The sequence below is a fragment of the Pristiophorus japonicus genome, chromosome 4 (assembly GCF_044704955.1).
Source record: "Pristiophorus japonicus isolate sPriJap1 chromosome 4, sPriJap1.hap1, whole genome shotgun sequence".
NCBI lineage: Eukaryota > Metazoa > Chordata > Chondrichthyes > Pristiophoridae > Pristiophorus > Pristiophorus japonicus.
This window is the reverse complement of record NC_091980.1, coordinates 5,436,269-5,460,515: the sequence shown is the minus strand read 5'-3', so window position 1 is coordinate 5,460,515 and position 24,247 is coordinate 5,436,269. Positions and strand designations below refer to the sequence as shown.

Here is a 24,247-nt window from a genome sequence, read left to right as displayed (position 1 = left end):
ACTGAGGGAGTGCCGCACTGTCGGAGGGGCAGTACTGAGGGAGTGCCGCACTGTCGGAGGGGCAGTACTGAGGGAGTGCTGCACTGTCGGAGGGGCAGTACTGAGGGAGTGCTGCACTGTCGGAGGGGCAGTACTGAGGGAGTGCCGCACTGTCGGAGGGGCAGTACTGAGGGAGTGCTGCACTGTCGGAGGGGCAGTACTGAGGGAGTGCTGCACTGTCGGAGGGGCAGTACTGAGGGAACGCTGCACTGTCAGAGGGATGTAAAAGCTCCCATGGCCACTACTTCGTAGAAGAGCAAGGGAGTTATCCAGTGTGTCCTGGGGCCAATATTTATCTCTCAACCAACATTACTAAAAATACAGATGATCTTATCATGATCACATTGCTGTTTGTGGGAGCTTGCTGTGCGCAAATTGTCTGCCACGATTCCTACGTGACAACAGTGCGTACACTCCAAAAGGTATTTCATTGGCTGTAAAGTGCTTTGGGACATCCTATGGTCATGGAAGGCGCCATAGAAATGCAAATTTTTTATTTATTTTTATCTCTCCTTTATAGAAAGGGAGGGAGATCAGGGAATTAAATTATTTATTTCCTCTTTGTTCGCAGGACGTGGTCCCCCCTAGCTTGCCCTGAGTCGGTGGGGGTGGGAGCCCGTTCTTGAACCGTTGTGACCTTTGCTGTACACCGAGCGGTTTGCTGTACACCGAGCGGTTTGCTGGGACACCGAGCGGTTTGCTGTACACCATAGCGGTTTGCTGTACACCGAGCGGTTTGCTGTACACCGAGCGGTTTGCTGTACACCGAGCGGTTTGCTGGGACACTGCTGGTTAATCTCCACTTTTGAAGTGTTACTTCTCCTGTTGCATTCACCAATTCCTTTTTTTTCTTGTACGCAGTGCTTCATCGTTGGCCTCTGGTTGGCCCTTCACCCTCGCTGCGCCTTCCTCCCACTCACTGTGCTGAAGACGACCTGTTGAACCCCTCGGCTCTGACTTCCACCCGCCTTCCCTTCGAAAACAGGTCAGTCTGTCGCGTGGGGTCGGGTCGAATTATTGAAGTCAGTCCGTGGCACTGTTGTCCAATACACCAGCCTGCAGCCTATTGTAGCAAGGCCAGCACTGATTGCCCATCCCCAGTTTCTCCTTTGAATCATAGAAATTTACAGCACGGAAGGAGGCCATTCGGCCCATCGTGTCCATGTCGGACGAAAAAGAGCTACCCAGCCTAATCCCACTTTCCAGCTCTCGGTCCGTAGCCCTGTAGGTTACGGCACTTCAGGTGCACGTCCAATGTGGTGAGGGTTTCTGCCTCTACCACCCTTTCAGGCTGTGAGTTCCAGACCCTCACCACCCTCTGGGTGAAAACATTTCCCCTCAAATCCCCTCTAAACCTCCCCCCAATTACTTTAAATCTATGCCCCCTGGTTGTTGACCCCTCTGCCAAGGGAAATAGGTCCTTCCTATCCACTCTATCCAGGCCCCTCATAATTTTATACACCTCAACAAGGTCTCCCCTCAGCCTCCTCTGTTCCAAAGAAAACAACCCCAGCTTATCCAATTTTTCCTCATAGCTAAAGTTTTCCAGTCCAGGCAACATCTTTGTAAATCTCCTCTGCACCCTCTCCAGTGCCATCACATCCACCATAGATGGAGGTGGTGGTGAGCTACCATTTTCTGGAACCGCTGGTAGCGGCTTTCGATGCAACTGAGTGTCTCGATCAGCCACTTCAGAGGGCAGTTAAGAGTCAGTCAGGTTGCTGCGGGTCTGGAGTTACATCTCACCACCAATGTTCCCGTTAACTATACCTTTGGCCGGGCGGCTCATTCCGAATACCGCGCGTGCACGGTTTTTCCCATTGAAGAGCTGGCTAGGCGGGAGGTTCCGACTGCTGCAAGGCCGCACACCTTGGAGGGAACGTTGATCGTCACATGTGGCCAATTGGGAATCCAGATATGGCTGATGGCATAAGCATCATCATCATCATAGGCAGTCCCTCGTATCGAGGATGACTTGCTTCCACGCCAAAAAGGGATGAGTTCACAGGTGTTTCATTGAAGGACCTAATATTCCAGATCCCGAACTACATCCTGAAGGGTGGAAGATGCCTGTGTGTGGATTTTTTTCAACGTGGGTTGGCCGTTGCACACCAGCCACCACACAGGCTTGACAGAGCGAGGTCTTGGTCCAGTGGCAAGGATTACCCAAGACTAACTGGAGACCAGCTCTGCTGCACAGACCGAGCACGCACACATATCGCATTGTGGGCTGGTCCGTGCTGCCCCTGGGCCCTCGCCTCTTCTGGGCCCCAGACTCACGCCTCTCCTGGTACTGAGCCCTGAGGAACCCCACTGGAAACAGCCTCCAGTCACAAAAGCTCCCCTCAACCATTACCATTTGCTGCCTACCACTGAGCCAATTTTGGATCCAATTTGCCGCTCTGCCATGGGCTTTTACTTTTTTGATTAGCCTGCCATGTGGGACCCTCGTCAAAAGCCTCGCTAAAGTCCAAGGAGCAAGGCTTTGGCACAAGCACGATGGGCCAAATGGCGGCCTCCTCTGCTGTAACATTCTATGATTCCATGAATTGCATTTCTGATGAGTAAATGACAAATGAGTAAAAGACGTCGCCATTGGTTATGTGACCGTGGTACTCGTATTCTCACGGCATGTGCGTGTGAACTTCAACCTTTCTGTGCACTGGTCGGTAAAGTGGGAAGTCATAAAGGCATGTGTGCGAGTGTTTCACAAGGTTCACAAGATTGATTCCTAAGATGAAGGGGTTGTCTTATAAAGAAAGATTGAGCAGGTTGGGCCTATACTCATTGGAGTTTAGAAAAATGAGAGGTGATCTTATTGAAACGTATAAGATTCTGAGGGGGCATGACGGGGTCGATGCAGAGAGGATGTTTCCCCTCGTGGGAGAATCTAGAACTAGGGGGCATAGTTTCAGAATATGGGGTCGCCCATTTAAAACAGAATTCAGGAGGAATTTCTTCTCTCAGAGGGTCGTGAATCTCTGGAATTCTCTGCCCCAGAGAGCTGTGGAGGCTGGGTCATTGAATATATTTAAGGTGGAGATATAGATTTTTGAGCGATAGGGGAATCAAAGGTTATGGGGAGCGGGCGGGGAAGCGGACTTGAGGCCAAGATCTTATTAAATGGCGGAGCAGGCTCGAGGGGCCAAATGGACGACTACTGCTCCCGTTTCTTATGTTTTATGCGCGTGCTTTACCTCTATGGTTACAGAATGATGGTAGATGTTTGTTCAGTAAATTGACATGTACAAAGTACATATACCCATTTTGTGCGTACTAGAATAAGTGTATGTGGCTAAAACAGTACCCCATTGCCCACCACCTCGTCTTGAATCCCAATCGACTCCGAAGGTTGCCCCTAGTTACCACCCGAGGAAGATGGAGGGATGTGCTGCTTTTTAACACAGTGTGGGACGTGGCACTTTTGGGTTGTCTGTGCGCTGTCAAACCTTTTTAACAACAACCTAGCGCTTTCAACGTAATAAAACGTCCCAAGGCGCTTGTGCAAAGACTTTGATGACTTGCGATGACCTACGAAGCCCAGGAACGATCGGGCCAGGTGGCCATTGTTCTAAGCTGTTCCCTCTAAGTTCACAGTTCCGCATTGCGCGAATGGCCTGCTTCTGTGTGCAATACATTGCCTGGAGTTTTTATTGTATCCCGTGACCTGATAAGTCTTTACAATTCTGAATGAGTTGGAGAGAATGATTCCACTTGTGGGATAATCGAAAACTAGGGGCCAAGATAGTTACTAATAAATCCAATAGCGAAATAATAAGAAAGAAATTTCTTTACGCAGGGAGTGGTTAGAATATGGAACCTGGGACCAATGTTCCCTCTAATGTTTGTTTTGGGGTACGTGGTCCCTTTAAGGGGCTGCGTGGGACCGGCAGATAGCCGTCCGGCAGACAGCTTTGGGAGGGATGTTGCTCATAGGGGAAACTAAAACTAGGGGATTATAGTCTCAGAATAAAGGGCCACCCATTTAAAACTGAGATGAGGAGGAATTTCTTCTCTCGGGGGGGTTGTAAATCTCTGGAATTCTCTGCCCCAGAGAGCTGTGGAGGCTGGGTCATTGAATATATTTAAGGTGGAGATAGACAGATTTTTGAGCAATAAGGGAATAAAGGGTTATGGGGAGCGGGCGGGGAAGTGGAGCTGAGTCCATGATCAGATCAGCCATGATCTTATTGAATGGTGGAGCAGGCTCGAGGGGCCGAATGGCCGATTCCTGCTCCTAGTTCTTGTTATGTTACCACAGGAAATGGCTGAGGCAGGTAGCCCGGATGCTTTCAAAAGGCAACTAGACGAGTACATGAGAGAAAAGGGGGATGGAAAGAGATGCTGAAGGGCTGAGGCGAGGCAGATGGAATGGGAGGCGACTGGTGTGGGGTATAAACCCCCGCACAGACCAGCTGGGCCGAATGGCCTGTTTCTGCGCTGTATATCCTGTGTATCGCGATCCTGACCCTGTTTTCTCGTGTGTGACTTCCTCAGCTCAACAGATTCCCAGAATGGAGACGCAGGAGAGAGGAGAAAGAGGGCGAAGGAGCAGAGCGCTCGGTTTTATTCCAAGCAGTTACCTCGGTTTTCGGGTTTGGATGCTGTAGGCTGGGTAAGAATAGGGACGGCGGAATGGTGTGTACGGTTCCTGTACACGACACCAGTCTCGGTTGCGGTCGTCTTTGTTGAGTCTGACCGAATCTTGAGGCGCTCAATGTCTAAGCAATAGCCACACCGAGAGATAAACAATATTACCAGCGTTCGCACTGGATTGGGAACATAACAATCGTCGATTCTTTCATCTTGTCTCACTACTGAATCGTGAACGAAAGTGTAATGTCTTTAGATGCCCCGATAATGACTCCACAATGCAATGTGTTGTGCTTGAACTATAGTGACCATTTAATGTAACTCCAAAGTGAGGATCACACCTGGTGGCCTGCCTTTTATACTAGGCCTGGCACACCTGTACAGGTAACCTACAAGTCTCCCACTGCGGTGCTCCCTGGTGGCACACCTTAGTGACCATACAGCTGGTGTACAAGTTTCCCATAGTAGTGCCCTCTGGTAGCACATCATATGTAATAGTACAAGCAGTAAACATGTCTGGATACATGACAGAAAGCTTAAGGTCTTTATAGGCCTCTAGTCTCTCCTGGCCTGTGTGGAGCTAACTGATGGGAGTTTGGTGGTAGTTAAAGTGCTTTAATTGACCTGTGTTTCTTGGTTGGAGGGGAAAAGCTAGCTAAGGTTTCTGTTCCCAATCACAATTCAGTGACCCTTGCTGGTAACTGTACAAGCGATCGGGGGTCAGCTGTCATTCTCCCCCCCCCCCCCCCCAAAAAAAAAATCAGCTTGTTGTCTGGAATTAAATATCCAAAAGTACTGTTTGTGGCCCTTCTGCACTTCTTATTCTATCCAAGGATCTCAAGCTATGGAATTCCTTCCCTCCCTCAGTCTTCTGCAGTCTGCAACTTTTCAAAAACCCACGGTTGGCATCACTACACCACAGGGTCAGCCGTGGCTCAGTGGGTAGCACTCTCACCTCTGAGTCAGAGGTCGTCGTGGGTTCAAGTCCCACTCCAGAGACTCGAGCACAAACATCTAGGCTGACACTCACAGTGCAGTGCTGAGGGAATATTTTGAAGAAGAGTAGGGGAGTTATCCCCGGTGTCCTGGGGCCAATATTTATCCCTCAATCAACATCACAAAAAAAACCCAGATTATCTGGTCATGGTCACATTGCTGTTTGTGGGAGCTTGCTGTGCACAGATTGGCTGCCGCCTTTCTGACATTACAACAGTGACTACACGTCAAAAAGTACTTCATTGGCTGTAAAGCACTTTGGGACGTCTGGTGATCGTGAAAAGCATCATCATCATCATAGGCAGTCCCTTGGAATCGAGGAAGACTTGCTTCCACTCTTAGAATGTGTCCTTAGGTGGCTGAACAGTCCAATACGAGAACCACAATCTGTTTCACAGGTGGGACAGACAGTGGTTGAAGGAACGGGTGGGTGGGGAGTCTGGTTTGCCGCACGCTCCTTCCGCTGCCTGCGCTTGATTTCTGCATGCTCTCGGTGACGAGACTTGAGGTGCTCAGCGCCCTCCCAGATATGCACTTCCTCCACTTAGGGCGGTCTTTGGCCAGGGACTCCCAGATGTCAGTGGGGATGTTGCACTTTATCAGGGAGGCTTTGAGAGTGTCCTTGTAACGTTTCCTCTGCCCACCTGGGGCTTGTTTGCCCTGTAGGAGTTCTGGTGAAAGGCACTATAAGAACATAAGAAATAGGAGCAGGAGTAGTCCATTCGGCCCTTCGAGCCTGCTCTACCATTCATCAAGATCATGGCTGATCTTCGACCTCAACACCTTCCCTCTCTGTCCCCATATCCTTAGTTCCCAAAAGTTTATCGACCTCTGTGTTGAAGAGACTCTAGGACTGAGCCTCCACAGCCCTCGGGCAGAGAATTCCAAAGATTCACCACCCTCTGAGTGAAGAAATTTCTCCTCGTCTCAGTCCGAAATAGCCGACCCCTTATCCTGAGACTGTGACCCCTGGTTCTAGACTCCCCAGCCCAGGGAAAACATCCTCCCTGCATCTACCCTGTCAAGCCCTGTAAGAATTTTGTATGTTTCAATGAGATCACCTCTCATTCTTCTAAACTCCAGAGAATATAGGCCTCGTCTACTCAATCTCTCCTCATAGGACAATCCCCCCCCCCCCCCCCATCCCCGGAATCAGTCTGGTGAACCTTTGTTTCAGCCCCTTTATGGGAAGTATATCTTTCCTTCGGTAAGAAGACCAAAACTGTACACAATACTCCAGGTGTGGTCTCACCAGGGCCCTATATAATTGCAGTAAGACATCTTTACTCTTATACTCAAATCCTCTTAGAATAAAGGCCAACATACCACTTGCTTTCTTAACATGCAGGTACAGCAAGTGATTAACTTTCAGTGATTGGTGTACAAGGACACCCAGGTCCCTGTGAATACCAACATTTCACAATCTCTCTCAGCGTTTAAAAAATACTCTGCTTGTCTATTTTTCCTACCGAAGTGGATAACTTCACATTTCTCCACATTATATTCCATTTGCCATGTTATTGTCCATTCACTTAACCTGTCTATATCCCCTTGAAGCCTCTCTGCATCCTCCTCACAACTTATATTCCCACCTAGCTTTCTATCATCAGCAAACTTGGATATATTACATTTGGTCCCCTCATCCAAATCATTGATACAGATTGTGAATAGCTGAGGCTCAAGCACTGATCCTTGCAGTCTGCCAACCCAGGAATGACCTGTTTATTCCGACTCTCTCTTTTCTGTCCATTAACCAATCCTCAATCCATGCTAGTATATTACCCCCAATCTCACGAGTCCTAATTTTGTTTAATAATCTCTTGTGTGGCACCTTATTGAATGCCTTCTGATTATTCAAATTACATCAGATCTACTGGTTCTCCCTTATCTATTCTGCTAGTTATAACTTCTAGAATCGTCAAACATGATTTCCCTTTCATAAATCCATGTTGACTCTGCCCAATCCTATCATTATTTTCTAAGTGCCCTTCAGGGAGCAGCGCATGCAGCTGCAGGAGGGCGACGGCTGCAAAGCCAGGTCGCTGATTGCAGTGCGGGCAGGCACAGCAGGAGGGGGCGAAGGAGCGGCGAGAGTTTGTTAGAGGGCTGTGATCGGGGCCCAGGAGAGGCGAGGGCCCAGGGACAGCTCACACTGAGATATGTGCGCGCACTAGGTCCGTGCAGCAGAGCTGGTCTCCAGTCATCTTGGGTAATCCTTGCCACTGGACCAAGATCTAGCTCTGTCAAGCCCGTGTGGGTGGCTGGTGTGCAGAATATTAGGTCCTTCATTGAAACACCTGTGAACTCAGCTCTTGGGCGTGGAAGCAAGTCATCCTCGCTTCGAGGGACCGCCTATGATGATGAATAATAGATTCTAGCACTTTCCCTACTACTGATGTCAGTCTGTGACTAGTCTGTAGTTCCCCATTTTCTCTCTTCCTCCTTTCTTAAATAGTGGGGTTACATTTGCTACCTTCCAATCCGCGGGATCCGATCTAGAATCTATGGAATTTTGGAAGTGGATGCATTGACAATCAATGCATCCACTGTCTCTAGAGTCACCTCTTTCAAACCACAAGGATGTAGGCCGTCAGGTCCAGGAGATTTATCGGCTTTCAGTCCCATTAATTTTTCAAATAATATTTTTTTACTAATACTAATTTCTTTCAGTTCCTCATTCTCGCCAGACCCTTGATTCCTCTATTTCTAGGAGGTTTTTTGCGTCGTCTTTCTTGAAGATAGACACAAAGTATTTATTTAATTTCTCTGCCATTTCCTTATTCCCATTATAATTTCCCCTGTCTCAACCTGGAAGGGACCCACATTTACTTTTGTTTTTACATACCTATAGAAGCTTTTACAGTCTGTTTGTATGTCTCTCGCTAGTTTACTCATTCTATTTTCCTTTTCTTTATCAATTTCTTGGTCCTCCTTTGCTGAATTCTAGACTCCTCCCAATCCTCACGCTTACTGCTCTTTTTGGCAACATTATAAGTCTCTTCCTTTGCTCTAATACTATACTTAACTTCTCTTGTTAGCCACGGTTGGACCACGTTTCCTGCAGTAAATGTGGTCCCTTACAGGTTGAGGCAGGAGAAATTATAATGGGGACTAAGGAAATGGCAGAGAGCCTTAAAGAAATGTATATTTGTTATAAATTATGTATTAATTCTTTAAATGCTACTCATTGTATGTCTACTGTCATACCTTTTAATGTAGATTCCCAATCTACCTTGGCCAACTCACCCCTTATAGCTACGTATTTTGCTTTGTTTAGATTTAAGACCCGAGTTTCAGATTTAACTAAATCATTTGCAAACTCAATATAAAATTCTATCATATTATGGTCACTCCTCCCTAAAGGCCCCTTTACTACAAGGTTATTAATTAACCCTTTCTCATTGCACAATACCAGATCTAAATTAGCCTGTTCCCTAGTTGGTTCCTCAACATACTGATCTAGAAAACCATCTTGTATACATTCCATGAACACGTCCTCCACACTATTACAGCAAATTAGGTTTGCCAGGTGTATATGTGATTAAAGTCCCCCATGATTACTGTATTACCCTTGTAACATACACCACTAATTTCCTGATTTATACTCTGCCCTACGTTACAGCTACTGTTTGGGGGCCGATAAACAACTCCCACCAATGTTTTCTGCCCTTGATGTTTCTTAGCTCCACCCAAACTGATTCTGCTTGATTTTTGGAGCGAAGATCCCTATCACCTCTAAAAGTTAAGTATCCTGGAATATTTAGTTCCCAACCTTGATCACTTTGCAACCACGTCTCCACAATGGCTGTTAGATGAAACCTATTAATTTCTATTTGTCGTATATTAATTCATCCATTTTGTTGCGAATGCTTCGCACATTCAGATAAAGTGCCTTTAGCTTTGACTTTTTTCTATTTTTCCAATATAAATTTCCAGTCTTTCAGTCCTCAGTTTGCCTTTGCATTGTTCGTATACTTTTCATCGGTAGTCCAGTTCTGGTTTCTGGTGCGCTTATAGTGAGAAATTTGAAGTCTGGAGCTCACTCTCCTATGACTAGCCCTGAAAGCAAGATCAAGATGTATCGCAGATGTTAATCCTACAATTCTGTAGCTTCACGAGCAATTATATACCATCATTTTTTTTAAACCTGAGAAATGCATTTATATAGCGCCGTTCATGACCTCAGGACATCCCAAAGTGCTTTACAACCAATGCAGTACTTTTAAAGTGTTAGTCACTATTGTAGAAAAAGTACCAGTCAATTTGCGCACAGCAAGATCACACAAACAACACTACGGTAATAACTAGATAATTAGCTTTTTCTAATGTTGACTGAGGGGTAAATATTTGCCCAATACATGGGGAGAACTGCCCTGCTGTTCTTCGAAACAGTGCCATGGGACCTTTTACGTCGGCCTGAGAAAGCAGACCTCGGTTTAACATCTCGTCTGAAAGACGGCAGTGCGGCGCTCCCTCAGTACTGCCCCTCCGACAGTGCGGCGCTCCCTCAGTACTGCCCCTCCGACAGTGCAGCGCTCCCTCAGTACTGCCCCTCCGACAGTGCAGTACTCCCTCAGTGCTGCCCCTCCGACAGTGCAGCGCTCCCTCAGTACTGCCCCTCCGACAGTGCAGCACTCCCTCAGTACTGCCCCTCCGACAGTGCAGCGCTCCCTCAGTACTGCCCCTCCGACAGTGCAGTACTCCCTCAGTGCTGCCCCTCCGACAGTGCAGTACTCCCTCAGTGCTGCCCCTCCGACAGTGCGGCACTCCCTCAGTACTGCCCCTCCGACAGTGCAGCACTCCCTCAGTACCACCCTCCGACAGTGCGGCACTCCCTCAGTACTGCCCCTCCGACAGTGCAGCACTCCCTCAGTACCACCCTCCGACAGTGCGGCACTCCCTCAGTACTGCCCCTCCGACAGTGCAGCACTCCCTCAGTACCACCCTCCGACAGTGCAGTACTCCCTCAGTACTGCCCCTCCGACAGTGCAGCACTCCCTCAGTACCACCCCTCCGACAGTGCGGCACTCCCTCAGTGCTGCCCCTCCGACAGTGCAGCACTCCCTCAGTACTGCCCCTCCGACAGTGCAGCGCTCCCTCAGTACTTCCCCTCCGACAGTGCAGCACTCCCTCAGTACTGCCCCTCCGACAGTGCAGCGCTCCCTCAGTACTGCCCCTCCGACAGTGCAGTACTCCCTCAGTGCTGCCCCTCCGACAGTGCAGTACTCCCTCAGTGCTGCCCCTCCGACAGTGCGGCACTCCCTCAGTACTGCCCCTCCAACAGTGCAGCACTCCCTCAGTACCACCCTCCGACAGTGCGACACTCCCTCAGTACTGCCCCTCCGACAGTGCAGCACTCCCTCAGTACCACCCTCCGACAGTGCAGTACTCCCTCAGTACTGCCCCTCCGACAGTGCAGCGCTCCCTCAGTACTGCCCCTCCGACAGTGCAGTACTCCCTCAGTGCTGCCCCTCCGACAGTGCAGTACTCCCTCAGTGCTGCCCCTCCGACAGTGCGGCACTCCCTCAGTACTGCCCCTCCAACAGTGCAGCACTCCCTCAGTACCACCTTCCGACAGTGCGACACTCCCTCAGTACTGCCTCTCCGACAGTGCAGCACTCCCTCAGTACCACCCTCCGACAGTGCAGTACTCCCTCAGTACTGCCCCTCCGACAGTGCAGCACTCCCTCAGTACCACCCCTCCGACAGTGCGGCACTCCCTCAGTGCTGCCCCTCCGACAGTGCGGCACTCCCTCAGTACTGCCCCTCCGACAGTGCAGTGCTCCCTCAGTACTGCCCCTCCGCATCAGTCAATTTATGCACAGCAAGGTCCCACAAACAACACTGAGATAATGACCAGATAATCTGTTTTTTTTAGTGGTGTTGATTGAAGGATAAATGTTTGCCCCAGGACACTGGGTAGAACTCCCCTGATTTTCTAAATAATGCCGTGGGATCTTTTACGTCCACCTGAGAGCGCAGATGGGGTCTCTGTTTAACGTCTCATCTGAAAGACAGTACCTGTGATAGTGCAGCGGCCCCTCAGCACTGCACTGGGAGTGTCAGCTTGGATTTTGTGCTCAAGTCTCTGGAGCAGGCCTTGAGTCCATGACATTCTGACCTGAGGCGAGAGTGCTACCCACTGAGCCACAGCTGACACCTAGGATTCATAGAATCACAGAACAGGAGGAGGCCATTCGACCCGTCGTGGCTGTGCCAGCTCTCTGAAAGAGCTGTTATCCTGAGTCCCACATCCCCGCTCTTTGTCCGTAGTTTCTCATCCTCCAGTACCTGTCCAACTCACTTTTAAAATCATTTCTGGAATCGGCTTCTGCCTTTTCAGACCCCGACAGCACATTGAGTGAAAAAAATTCTCCTCGTCTCCCCTCTAGATCTTTTGCCAGCGATTTTGAATCTGTGACCTCTGGTTATTGACCCACTCGCCAGAGGGAATCGTTTATCTCGATCGACTCGATCAAAATCTCTTCTCATCTTGAACACCTCCTATGAGGTCACCTCTTAACCTTCTCTGTTCCAAGGAGAACAGTCCTAACTTTTCCAAACTCTCCTCATAACTGAAGTTCCCCTATCCCTGGTCACATCCTGCTAAACCCCCTCTGCACCCTCTCGAAGGCCTTTATATCTTTCCTGAAGTGAGGGGCCCAGAATTGTCCACAATACTCCAGCTGAGGCCTCACCAGTGATTTATAAAGTTCTCGCATGATCTCTCAACTTTTATATTCTATCCCTCTATTTAAAATACAAGTAGCCCATATGCGTGTTTAACCACCTTATCAACTTCCTGTGACACCTTTAAGCATTTGTGTATATGGACACCAAGATCCGTCTGCTCATCTACGCTATTAGCTTGACAGTGTCAGCCGTGGCTCAGCGGGAAGAACTGCCTCTGAGTCAGAAGGTTGTGGGTTCAAGTCCCACTCCAGGGAACTGAGTGCATAAATCCTGGCTGACACTCCAGTGCAATGCTGAGGGAGTGCTGCACTGTCGGAGGGGCAGTGCTGAGGGAGTGCTGCACTGTCGGAGGGGCAGTGCTGAGGGAGTGCTGCCCTGTCGGAGGGGCAGTGCTGAGGGAGTGCTGCACTGTCGGAGGGGCAGTGCTGAGGGAGTGCTGCACTGTCGGAGGGGCAGTGCTGAGGGAGTGCTGCACTGTCGGAGGGGCAGTGCTGAGGGAGTGCTGCACTCTCGGAGGTGCCGTCTTTCATTGAGATGTTAAACCGAGGCCCCGCCTGCGCGCTCAGGTGGATGTAAAAGATCCCATGGTGACTATTTTGAAGAAGAGCAGGGGGGCCAATATTTATCCCTCAATCAACATAACAAAAAAACAGATAATCTGGTCATTATCACGTTGCTGTTTGTGGGAGCTTGCTGTGCGCAAATTGGCTGCCGCGTTTCCCACATTACAACAGTGACTACACTCCAAAAGTACTTCATTGGCGGTAAAGCGTTTTGAGACGTCCGGTGGTCGTGAAAGGTGCTATATAAATGCAAGTCTTCATTATTAATCATTGTGCCAGGATTGATTGGTACAGGTTGTGCAGGGAAGGCTGAGCTGCTGTCTCGATCATGATTGTTTTTGCAACTGAGTGACTTGTTAGGCCAGCTCGGGCTCCACCATGTAGAGTGGGACTGGAGTCACGTGTAGGCCAGACCGGGTAGGGGTTGTCGCCGGTTGCCCTCCATTAGTGAACCAGTGGGTCAGTCCATCCGCAGCCCGCAGATTTATTGAATACACTTTCACAGCTTGCCCTGGGTGGGGTTTGAGCTCCTGACCTCTGTGCTGCTAATCCGATACCATAAGCACTGCAGTGCTGTACCCGCTGCGACACTCGTTCTTCCCCCCCCGCCCCACCGTCAGCCCGCGGGTACTGGTAGCGCCAGCTCGGGCAAGTCGTGCTGTGCGCTGAAACGGTTAACCCTTTGTAACGAGCTTCGCTGACCGTGCTTCCTGTCCCGTTCTCCTCCAGGGCGCTGCTGCCGTGGTGCTTTTACAGTTTGCAAGACACCTTCATCGTCAGTTCTCTCACCACAGCGGTCCCCGGGAGAATGACGCGGCCTCGCATTTCTGTGTCCGCGGCATTGTCGCTTCCACACTGGCACCGGACACAATCAGTAAGTTCACATTTCGTTTGATATACGCAAGTCCGAGCGAATTAACTGCATGCTGAACGTGCTGGTGATTATGGTGAGTGCACGATACTGTACCAGGGCACCTTACAAAGAACACTCTGGCCCTCTTTCTTCTTCTTAAGCAATCCCCCGAAAACAAGGATGACTTGCTTCCACACTGACACGAGTTCTCAGGTGAGTGATGAGTCCGATGCGGGACCTACAGTCTCTGTCACAGGCGGGGCAGGCGGTGGTTGGAGGGACGGGTGGGGGGGGGGGCTTGGGTTGTCGTACGCTCCTTCCGCTGTTTGCGCTTGGCTTCCGCGTGCTCCACTGTGAGCGACCTTGGACCAGGGATTCCCAGGTGTCGGTGGGGATGTTACATTTTTACAAGGAGGCTTTGAGGGTGTCCTTGAAACGTTTTCACTGCCCTCTGTATGCCAAGAGGTATAAACGATATCCTGTGCACCCACTCCCCTAATTCTCCTCGTGCTGGGGTAAGTGCCATGCTACTGACAGCTCTCTCTGTACCTCACTCAAATCACCCAACATCGCATGCGAGGGTACAAAGTGAACATCGGCGGGAAATTTGACCCATAGAGGGCATCTGCACAACTCCTTGCTTCATTCATGGGAAGGCTGGTAATGCCAGCGCTTATTGCCCGTCCCTAGTTGCACTTGTAGCAGTTTGATTTAACGGGACAGCATCAAAGGGCAGTTAAGAGTGAGTCACATAATTGTCCCAGACTGGGTAAGGACAGCAGGTTTCTAGAGAGTCTAGAACCAGGGGGTCACAGTCTCGGGATAAGGGATCGTCCATTTAAGACTTGAGATGAGGAGTAATTTCTTCACTCAGAGGTTGGTGAATCTTTGGAATTCTCTACCACAGAGGCTGTCGTTAAGTATATTCAAGGCTGAGATCGATAGATTTTTGGACTCTGGGGGAATCAAGCGATAGGGAGATTGGGCTGGAAACAGGAGTTGAGGTTGAAGATCAGCCGTGATCTCATTGAATGGTGGAGCAGGCTCGAGGGGCCGAATGTTTTTGCCTGCCGCCCAGGAGCCAGTTCTAGCACCCCAACTGCTGACCCAGATTAGATCAGTACGGCACAGACCAGGTCCGGGTTCTGCCACACCAACGTGGCCCAGTATCACACCGGCAGTGCAGTTAGAAACATAGAAAATAGGTGCAGGAGTAGGCCATTCGGCCCTTCGAGCCTGCACCGCCATTCAATAAGATCATGGCTAATCATTCCCTCAGTGCCCCTTTCCTGCTTTCTCTCCATACCCCTTGATCCCTTTAGCCGTAAGGGCCATATCTAACTCCCTCTTGAATATATCCAATGAACTGGCATCAACGACTCTCTGCGGCAGGGAATTCCACAGGTTAACAACTCTCTGAGTGAAGAAGTTTCCCCTCATCTCAGTCCTAAATGGCCTACCCCTTATCCCAAGACTGTGTCCCCTGGTTCTGGACTTCCCCAGATCGGGAACAATCTACCCACATCTAACCTGTCCCGTCCCGTCAGAATCTTGTATGTTTCTATGAGATCCCCTCTCATCCTTCTAAACTCCAATGTATAAAGGCCCAGTTGATCCAGTGTCTCCTCATATGTCAGTCCAGCCATCCCTGGAATCAGTCTGGTGAACCTTCGCTGCACTCCCTCAATAGCAAGAATGTCCTTCCTCAGACTAGGAGACCAAAACTGAACACAATATTCCAGGTGAGGCCTCACCAAGGCCCTGTACAACTGCAGTAAGACCTCCCTGCTCCTATACTCAAATCCCCTAGCTATGCAGGCCAACATACCATTTGCTGCCTTCACCGCCTGCTGTACCTGCATGCCAACTTTCAATGACTGATGAACCATGACACCCAGGTCTCGTTGCCCCTCCCCTTTTCCTAATCTGCCACCATTCAGATAATATTCTGTCTTCGTGTTTTTGCCCCCAAAGTGGATAACCTCACATTTATCCATATTATACTGCATCTGCCATGCATTTGCCCACTCACCTAATCTGTCCAAGTCACCCTGCAGCCTCTTAGCATCCTCCTCACAGCTCACACCGCCACCCAGCTTAGTGTCATCTGCAAACTTGGAGATATTACACTCAATTCCTTCATCCAAATCATTAATGTATATTGTAAAGAGCTGGGGTCCCAGCACTGAGCCCTGCGGCACTCCACTAGTCACTGCCTGCCATTCTGAAAAGGACCCGTTTATCCCGACTCTCTGCTTCCTGTCTGCCAACCAGTTCTCTATCCACGTCAGTATATTACCCCCAATACCATGTGCTTTGATTTTGTACAGCAATCTCTTGTGTGGGACCTTGTCAAAAGCCTTTTGAAAGTCCAAATACACCACATCCACTGGTTCTCCCTTGTCCACTCTACTAGTTACATCCTCAAAAAATTCCAGAAGATTTGTCAAGCATGTTTTCCCCTTCATAAATGCATGCTGACTTGGACCGATCCTGTCACTGCTTTCCAAATGCTCTGCTATTTCATCCTTAATAATTGATTCCAACATTTTCCTCACCACTGATGTCAGGCTAACCAGTCTATAATTACCCGCTTTCTCTCTCCCTCCTTTTTACAAAAGTGGTGTTACATTAGCTACACTCCAGTCCATAGGAACTGATCCCGAGTCGATAGACTGTTAGAAAATGATCACCAATGCATCCACTATTTCTAGGGCCACTTCCTTAAGTACCCTGGGATGCAGACTATCAGGCCCCGGGGATTTATCGGCCATCAATCCCATCAATTTCCCTAACACAATTTCCTGCCTAATATGGATATCCTTCAGTTCCTCCTTCTCACTAGACCCTCGGACCTCTAGTACTTTCGGAAGGTTATTTGTGTCTTCCTTCGTGAAGACAGAACCAAAGTATTTGTTCAATTGGTCTGCCATTTCTTTGTTCCCCATTATAAATTCACCTGAATCTGACTGCAAGGGACCTACGTTTGTCTTCATTAATCTTTTTCTCTTCACATATCTATAGAAGCTTTTGCAGTCAGTTTTTATGTTCCCGGCAAGCTTCTTCTCGTACTCTGTTTTCCCCTTCTTAATTAAACCCTTTGTCCTCCTCTGCTGAATTCTAAATTTTTCCCAGTCCTCAGGTTTGCTGCTTTTTCTGGCCAATTTATATGCCTCTTCCTTGGATTTAACACTATTCTTAATTTCCCTTGTTAGCCACGGTTGAGCCACCTTCCCCGTTTTATTTTTACTCCAGACAGGGATGTCCAATTGCTGAAGTTCATCCATGTGATCTTTAAATGTTTGCCATTGCCTATCCACCGTCAACTTTTTAAGTATCATTTGCCAGTCTATTCTAGCCAATTCACGCCTCAAACCATCAAAGTTACCTTTCCTTAAGCTCAGGACCCTAGTTTCTGAATTAACTGTGTTACTCTCCACCCTAATAAAGAATTCTACCACGTTATGATCACTCTTCCCCAAGGGGTCTCGCACAAAAAGATTGCTAATTAGTCCTTTCTCATTACACATCACCCAGTCTAGGATGGCCAGCTCCCTGGTTGGTTCCTCGACACATTGGTCTCGAAAACCATCCCTAATACACTCCAGGATATCCTCCTCCACCGCATTGCTACCAGCTTGGTTAGCCCAATTAATATGTAGATTAAAGTCACCCATGATAACTGCTGTACCTTTATTGCATGCATCCCTTATTTCCTGTTTGATGCTGTCCCCAACCTTACTACTACTGTTTGGTGGTCTGTACACAACTCCCACTACCAGTGTGGCTTCCTGTTGCCTCTCCTGCTTCTGTGTCAACTTCTACGGGAAAAACAAACCAATGCGTCCCCACTGGGTGATGGCACTAGATAGAGCCTTAGTGGCAGAAATTTTGTATGTATATTAAATCCAGGTTTTACAGCCCAGTTATCGGCAATACTGACACATAAGTATTTCTGCTGCCATGCAAGAAGCATTGTCCTTTCCTGTGTTATCTCCTGGCTGGCCTCCCACGTTCTATCTTACGTAAACTTAAAGTCATCCAAACCTCGGCTGCCCCGTGTCCTAACTCACATTGTCCCGCTCACCCATCAACCCCTGTGCTCGCAGACCTACATTGGTTCCCAGTTAAGCAACGCCTTGATTTCAAAATTCTCATCCTTGTTTACAACTCCCTCCATGTCCCTCGCCCCTCCCTATCTCTCTAATCTCCTCCAGCCTCACAACCCCCCGAGATGTCTGCGCTCCTCAAATTCTGCCCTACTGAGCATCCCTGATTATAATCGCTCCACCATTGGTGGCCATGCCTTCTGTTGCCTGGGCCCCAAGCCCTGGAACTCCCTCCCTAAACCTCTCTACCTCTCTCCTCTTTTAAGATGCTCCTTAAAACCTACCTCTTTGACCAAGCTTTTGGTCACCTGCCCTAATTTCTTCTTGTGTGGCTCAGTGTCAAATTGTTTTTTGTCTTATAATACTCCTGTGAAGGACCTTGGGACATTTCACTACATTAAAGGTGCTATATAAATATGTTATTGTTGTTATGTCTCTCTCTCTCTCTCTCTCTCTCTCTTGCTTTCTTTGTGTGGTAGAGTTCAGCCGAAGCATTTTGCCTCGGAGTGCGGAGCCACACACTATCAGTAACTCGACTGATCGGAATTCCGTGTCTGCCGGTTCATCCTCTCCTGCACATGGCAAAGCTGCGGCCTTAAGGACCGAACAAGTGGAAACCGATGAAAGTGTTGAGCAAGGTATGAGTCACAAAGAATTCTCTTCGTCACGCTGAAAGGTCTGCTTGTTGGATGTAGTAAAACATTCCAATCAAGACGTCTTACTGCAATTATATCGGGATCTGGTGAGACCACACCTGGAGTATTGTGTACAGTTTTGGTCTCCTTACCTAAGGAAGGATATACTTGCCACAGAGGGAGTTCAACGAACGTTCCTGGGATGGGAGGATTGTCCTATGAGGAGAGATTGAGTAGACTAGGCCTATATTCTCTAGAGTTTAGAAGAATGAGAGGTGATCTCATTGAAACATACAAAATTCTTACAGGGCTTGACAGGGTAGATGCTGAGAGGGTGTTTCCCCCGGGGCTGGGGAGTCTAGAACCAGGGGTCACAGTCTCAGGATAATGGGTCGGCCATTTAGGACTGAGATGAGAAATTTCTTCACTCAGAGGGTGGTGAATCTCTGGAATTCTCTGCCCCAGAGGGCTGTGGAGGCTCCGTCTTTGAGTATATTCAAGACAGAGATCGATAGATTTTTGGATATTAAGGGAATCAAGGGATATGGGGATAGTGCAGAAAAGTGGAGTTGAGGTCAAAGATCAGCGATGATCTCATTGAATGTCGGAGCAGGCTCAAGGGGCCGAATAGCCGACTCCTGCTCCTATTATGTTCTTACCCCAAAGGCGCTTCACAGCAATGTTTCTTGGACAAAATTTGACACCGAGCCACATAAGGAGACGTTAGGGCAGGTGATAGAGATAGGTTTTTAGAAGCGTCTTAAAGGAGGCGCAAGAGGCAAAGAGGTTTAGAGAGGGAATTCCAGAGCTTGTGGCCCAGGCAGCTGAAGGCACGGCCACCAATTGCTGGAGCTAAGAACTGGGCGATGTGCAAGAGGTCAGAATTAGAGGAGCGCAGAGATCTCAGAGTTGTCGGTCTGGACTGGGCTACAGAGATAGGCAGGGGCGAGGCCATGGAGGGATTTGAAAACAAGGATGAGAATTTTAAATCAAGAACTAAGATCATATGAAGATGTTGGAAAGATAAAAATGGTGAAATTGTAATGTAAGGTGAGTAGCAGATAAAAGGAAGGAAGAAAGGGAGAAAGTTGAGCTCAGCGACTAATGTGTCTGTGACTGTGTTATCTTCAAACTCATTCTCGGGATGTGGGCGTCGCTGGCAAGGTCGGCATTTATTGCCCATCCCTAATTGCCCCTTGAGAAGGTGGTGGTGAGCCGCTACCTTGAACCGCTGCAGTCCATGTGGTGAAGGTGCTCCCACAGTGCTGTTAGGGAGGGAGTTCCAGGATTGTGACCCAGCGACGGTGAAGGAACGGCCGATATATTTCCAAGTCGGGATGGTGTGTGACTGGGAGGGGAACGTGGAGGTGGTGGTGTTCCCATGCGCCTGCTGCCCTTGTCCTTCTAGTGGGTAGAGGTCGCGGGTTTGGAACGTGCTGCCGAAGAAGCCTTGGCGAGTTGCTGCAGTGCATCTTGTAGATGGTACACACTGCAGCCAGGGGGCGCCGGTGGTGGAGGGAGTGAGTGTTGAAGGTGGGGGATGGGGGGGCCAATCAAGCGGCTGCTTTGTCCTGGATGGTGTCGAGCTTCTTGAGTGTTGTTGGAGCTGCACTCATCCAGGCAAGTGGGGAGTGTTCCATCACACGTCTGACTGTGCGTTGTCGATGGTGAAGAGCATGTATGTTCACGTAATTCTTGATAAGTGTTTGACTCCGTGTCTAGAACCTAATTTCTGGTATGCAGACAAGGACTGCAGCCCCAGGCTATTCTTACATGGTCATTCTCGGGTGTTGACTGGCATGTGCTGTATAGACCCATAGTATAACAGAGGATAACAGGATGTGCAGCACAGAAACAGGCCATTCGACCCGACCAGTCCATGCCGGCATTTATACTCAATTCGAGCCGCCTCCTGTCTTTTCTCATCAGCATAAGCCTCTATTCCCTTCTCCCTCATATGCTTATCTAGCCTTCCCCTTAAATGCATCGATACTATTCACTTCAACCACTCCCTGTGGCAGCGAGTTCCATATTCTCATCGCTCTCTGGATAAAGAAGTTTCTTCTGAATTCCCCATTGGATTTATCTTATATTAATAGTCTCTTAGTTATGCTCTTCCCCACAAGTGGAAACATTCTCTCTGTATCCACTCTATAAAACCTTTCATAATTTTAAAGACCTCTATTAGGTCACCCCTCGGCCTTCTGATTTTCAAGAGAACAGAGACCCAGCCTGTTCATCCTTTCCTGATGGGAATATCTCGCATTTCTAATTATTCTTTGTGAATCTTCTCTGCACCCTCCAGTCCCTCTAAATCCTTTTTATAATATGGAGACCAGAACTGTACGCAGTGCTCTAAGTGTGGTCTAACCAAGGTTCAATACAGGTTCAGCATAACTTCCCTACTTTTCAATTCTATCCCTGCAGAAATGAACCTTGTGCCTGGTCTGCTTTTTACGGCCTTGCTAACCTGTGTCGCAACGTTTAGTGATTTGTGTATTTGTACCCCGAGATCCCTTTGCTCTTCTACCCCTTAGAATGACACAGCACAGAGGAGGCCATTCGGCCCCCCGTGCCTGTGCCGGGATATAGTGGCAGTATTTTTGGTTTTTATTGCACAATTTCAGCCTTTGCAGGTATCTTATCTGCCAGTGAAATTGCTGGTGTGTAATACGGTTTTTCTATGTGTTGCAGACGAGCCCCTGTTTATAAAAGATGCACAATGCTCAGAATGTGGAGCAGCAGGTGGAAATGGCCAGCGAGGAGACCTGCAGGTAACCATACTGTCCCTTCTGTCCACTGCAAAACTTAAAGTAGGGAATTTGGTTGTTCCGAAAATGTTAAGCAGTGTCACAGCAGTGACGGCTTCACAGTAGAATCAACAATCATGTATAGTTAGAATGTGTGATGGTGGATGAACTGAATGTTTGCACTGGGCATGCTGCAGCTAATGGGGGAAACAGCCAGTGCCACAGACAGCACCTCCAACAGTGCAGCACTCCCTCAGTACTGCCCCTCCGACAGTGCGGCGCTCCCTCAGTACTGCCCCTCCGACAGTGCGGAGCTCCCTCAGTACTGCCCCTCCGACAGTGCAGCACTCCCTCAGTACTGCCCCTCCGACAGTGCGGCGCTCCCTCAGTACTGCCCCTCCGACAGTGTGGCATTCCCTCAGTACTGCCCCTCTGATAGTGCAGCATTCCCTCAGTACTGCCCCTCTGACAGTGCAGCGCTCCCTCAGTACTACCCCTTCGACAGTGCGGCGCTCCCTCAGTACTGCCCCTCCGACAGTGCAGCATTCCCTCAGTACTGCCCCTCCGACATTGCAGCACTCCCTCAGTACTGCCCCTCCGACAGTGCGGCATTCCCTCAGTAGGGCACTGGGAGTGTCAGCCCAGGTTAGCTTGAACACACGAGGCGAGAGAGTGCTACCCGCTAAACCACGGTTGACACAGCTCAAATTAGATCATGTCAAATTGAGATGAATATATTTATCAGAAGTCTCAATTTTTTTTTTTAAAGATGCCCTGTTGGTCGGCCAACAATGATTTAGACCGATTACTCAAACCCTAACCTTGGCCTAGAAATTGGCTTCCTTAGCGCCGCCTCTTTTGTCTTCCCGGGGGGTGGTGGGGAGGCGAGAATGGGACGCTAACACTTACCGACCGGGCGGCAGGTTTGTGGCGGCGGTACGGCATTGCGCCTTCGCCCGGAGACCGTGACGTCATCGCCCTGCGCAGCGCCCCGAACTTGGGTTCAGCCCGCTGTGGCATCGCCCGGCGAAAACACCGACAGCTGCAGGAGGCGTTCATCGGGAGGCCGGGCGCTCCGTGGGCAATGCTTAAAGGACTTGTTTTTTCCGCTGTTTTCCTCCCGCGATCGATCAGCCCGGCATTCTGCTGCAGCGCATCGGGTCGGATCGCGACTGCCGTCAGGGAGCAGGTCAGTTTTTCTTTTGAGGAGCTTCCCCTTTAAGGAAGGGAAGGAGCCCTCCAACACGGCAGCGCTGCACAAGTCCCGCCCCGCCTGCTGCCTCTTGCACTCCGGGAAGGAAGTGGAACACTTGATTTAATGCCCCATTTCCTTCCTGCTGCACAAACGTCAAATATTTTTTAAAGTTTAAAAAACGTTGGCGCCTGTCGCTAATTTTTTCAACTTTTTAAAATTTAGCGCCCCCATCGAATTTCTCCCCCTTTGTGTTTTCAGAAGCCTCCCACTTGCAAAATGTTAGATTTGAGATGAGATTCCTTTTTGCTTTGTTAAGCAGTTGTTGGGACTCCAGCTGAGAGCCTCCACCCTCTCACGAATGGATTAGTTCCATGTTTAGTCCAGGTGCATCCATGTGAGCGTATTGAGCCTTTGTTTAAGTCGTATCAGTACGCGGTTCTTCTGTTTGGCTGTTAACCACCGCTATCCCGTCTGTTTATATAGAGGGAGGAACTCAATCCAGAAGAGGTTTTGAACCGAGCCACTTCCAACTTGCAGGGAGCTACAGCATCCACCATTTCTTCCATTTTAAATATTATCGGTAAGTGATTTCACTCACCAAAATCTTCTCTCTGTCTCTCTCCCAAATTTCCAGATTTGCTCATCTGACTCATGTTAGGTGCCTCACCCAAATGGACATTCGAACATAAGAACATAAGAAATAGGAGCAGGAGCCGGCCATTCGGCCCCTCGAGCCTGCTCCGCCATTCAATGAGATCACGGCTGATCCGATCTTGGCCTCAGCTCCACTTCCCCGCCCACTCCCTATAACCCTTGATCCCCTGTATTTCAAAAATCTGTCTATCTCCACCTTAAATATGTTCAGTATATTCACAGCTCTCTGGGGCAGAGAATTCCAAAGATTCACAGCCCTCTGAGAGAAGAAATTCCTCCTCACCTCAATCTTAAATGGGTGACCCCTTATTCTGAAATTATGCCCCCTAGTTCTACATTTCCCTCACGAGGGGAAACATCCTCTCAGCATCTTAATGTCTCTCCCTAACAGCACTGTGGGAGCACCTTCACCACACGGACTGCAGCGGTTCAGGAAGGAGGCTCACCCCTACCTTCTCAAGGGGCAATTAGGGAAGGGCAATAAATGCCGGCCTTGCCTGCAACGCCCACATCTCGAAGAATTCTAAAATCTCAGTCTGAGCAATGAGCGTTGACTGGCCATTCAACCATGGAGGTGAACCAAATCCTCTCCTCGCCCAATATCCCCACACACACACTTCCAGTCAAAATCCCTGATCGCTGGTTACACTTTGGTAGGATGGGAGGATTAATTAAAATGCTCACCGTGATACCTTGGCTCATCAAAATCTCCTTTCTGGATTTTCGGCTTTGCTAACTTCGGGGCGGTAAAGTTTACACCTGGGAACAGTTTGCGCCTCAGTCAGTGGGGAAAATGGACACGACCAACGTTCCCTTTAAGCTGCGCAGCTGGCTCTTCAATGCAAAAATCGCAGCAGCCAAAGAGTCGGAGGAAGCACTGGACACGACTCTCTTGAATTCATTCAGCCCGCTTGAAGGAGTTTGAGCAAATTACCGGAACGGTGGTGTACGCATGCGATATATGTTTTGAAAATAACACGATGACTTGCCTCTTTGAGCCCAGATTTGGCTGTCTTCGCCAACTGTTGTATGGCGTTCTGGGTGTCTCTGACCTCCCTGGCTGGCTTGGCGTGCAAGAGGTATCGGGCCCAACGGTACTGGGCCATGCTGTGTGCTTGGGCGGCAGCCTGACTGTAATACAGGGCGGCCTGGGAGGGCAGGGAAGTA

At 49.2% G+C, this 24,247-nt stretch overlaps 1 protein-coding gene across 5 annotated transcripts in view; it reads left to right on the top strand.

The window, feature by feature from the left end:
• dele1 (DAP3 binding cell death enhancer 1) overlaps positions 1 to 24,247 on the top strand; it is a 74,729-nt gene that overhangs the window by 12,839 nt on the left and 37,643 nt on the right. For all 5 annotated transcript variants that reach the window (XR_011592977.1, XM_070877986.1, XM_070877984.1 and 2 more), the window contains exons 2-7: positions 901 to 1,024; positions 4,537 to 4,654; positions 13,614 to 13,758; positions 18,326 to 18,484; positions 21,176 to 21,255; positions 22,910 to 23,006. Coding sequence is in view for 4 of the 5 variants with exons in the window: in XM_070877986.1 (XP_070734087.1) it covers positions 901 to 1,024; positions 4,537 to 4,654; positions 13,614 to 13,758; positions 18,326 to 18,484; positions 21,176 to 21,255; positions 22,910 to 23,006 (723 nt within the window). In the remaining variant the exon portion in view is untranslated. The remainder of the gene's footprint in view (positions 1 to 900; positions 1,025 to 4,536; positions 4,655 to 13,613; positions 13,759 to 18,325; positions 18,485 to 21,175; positions 21,256 to 22,909; positions 23,007 to 24,247) is intronic.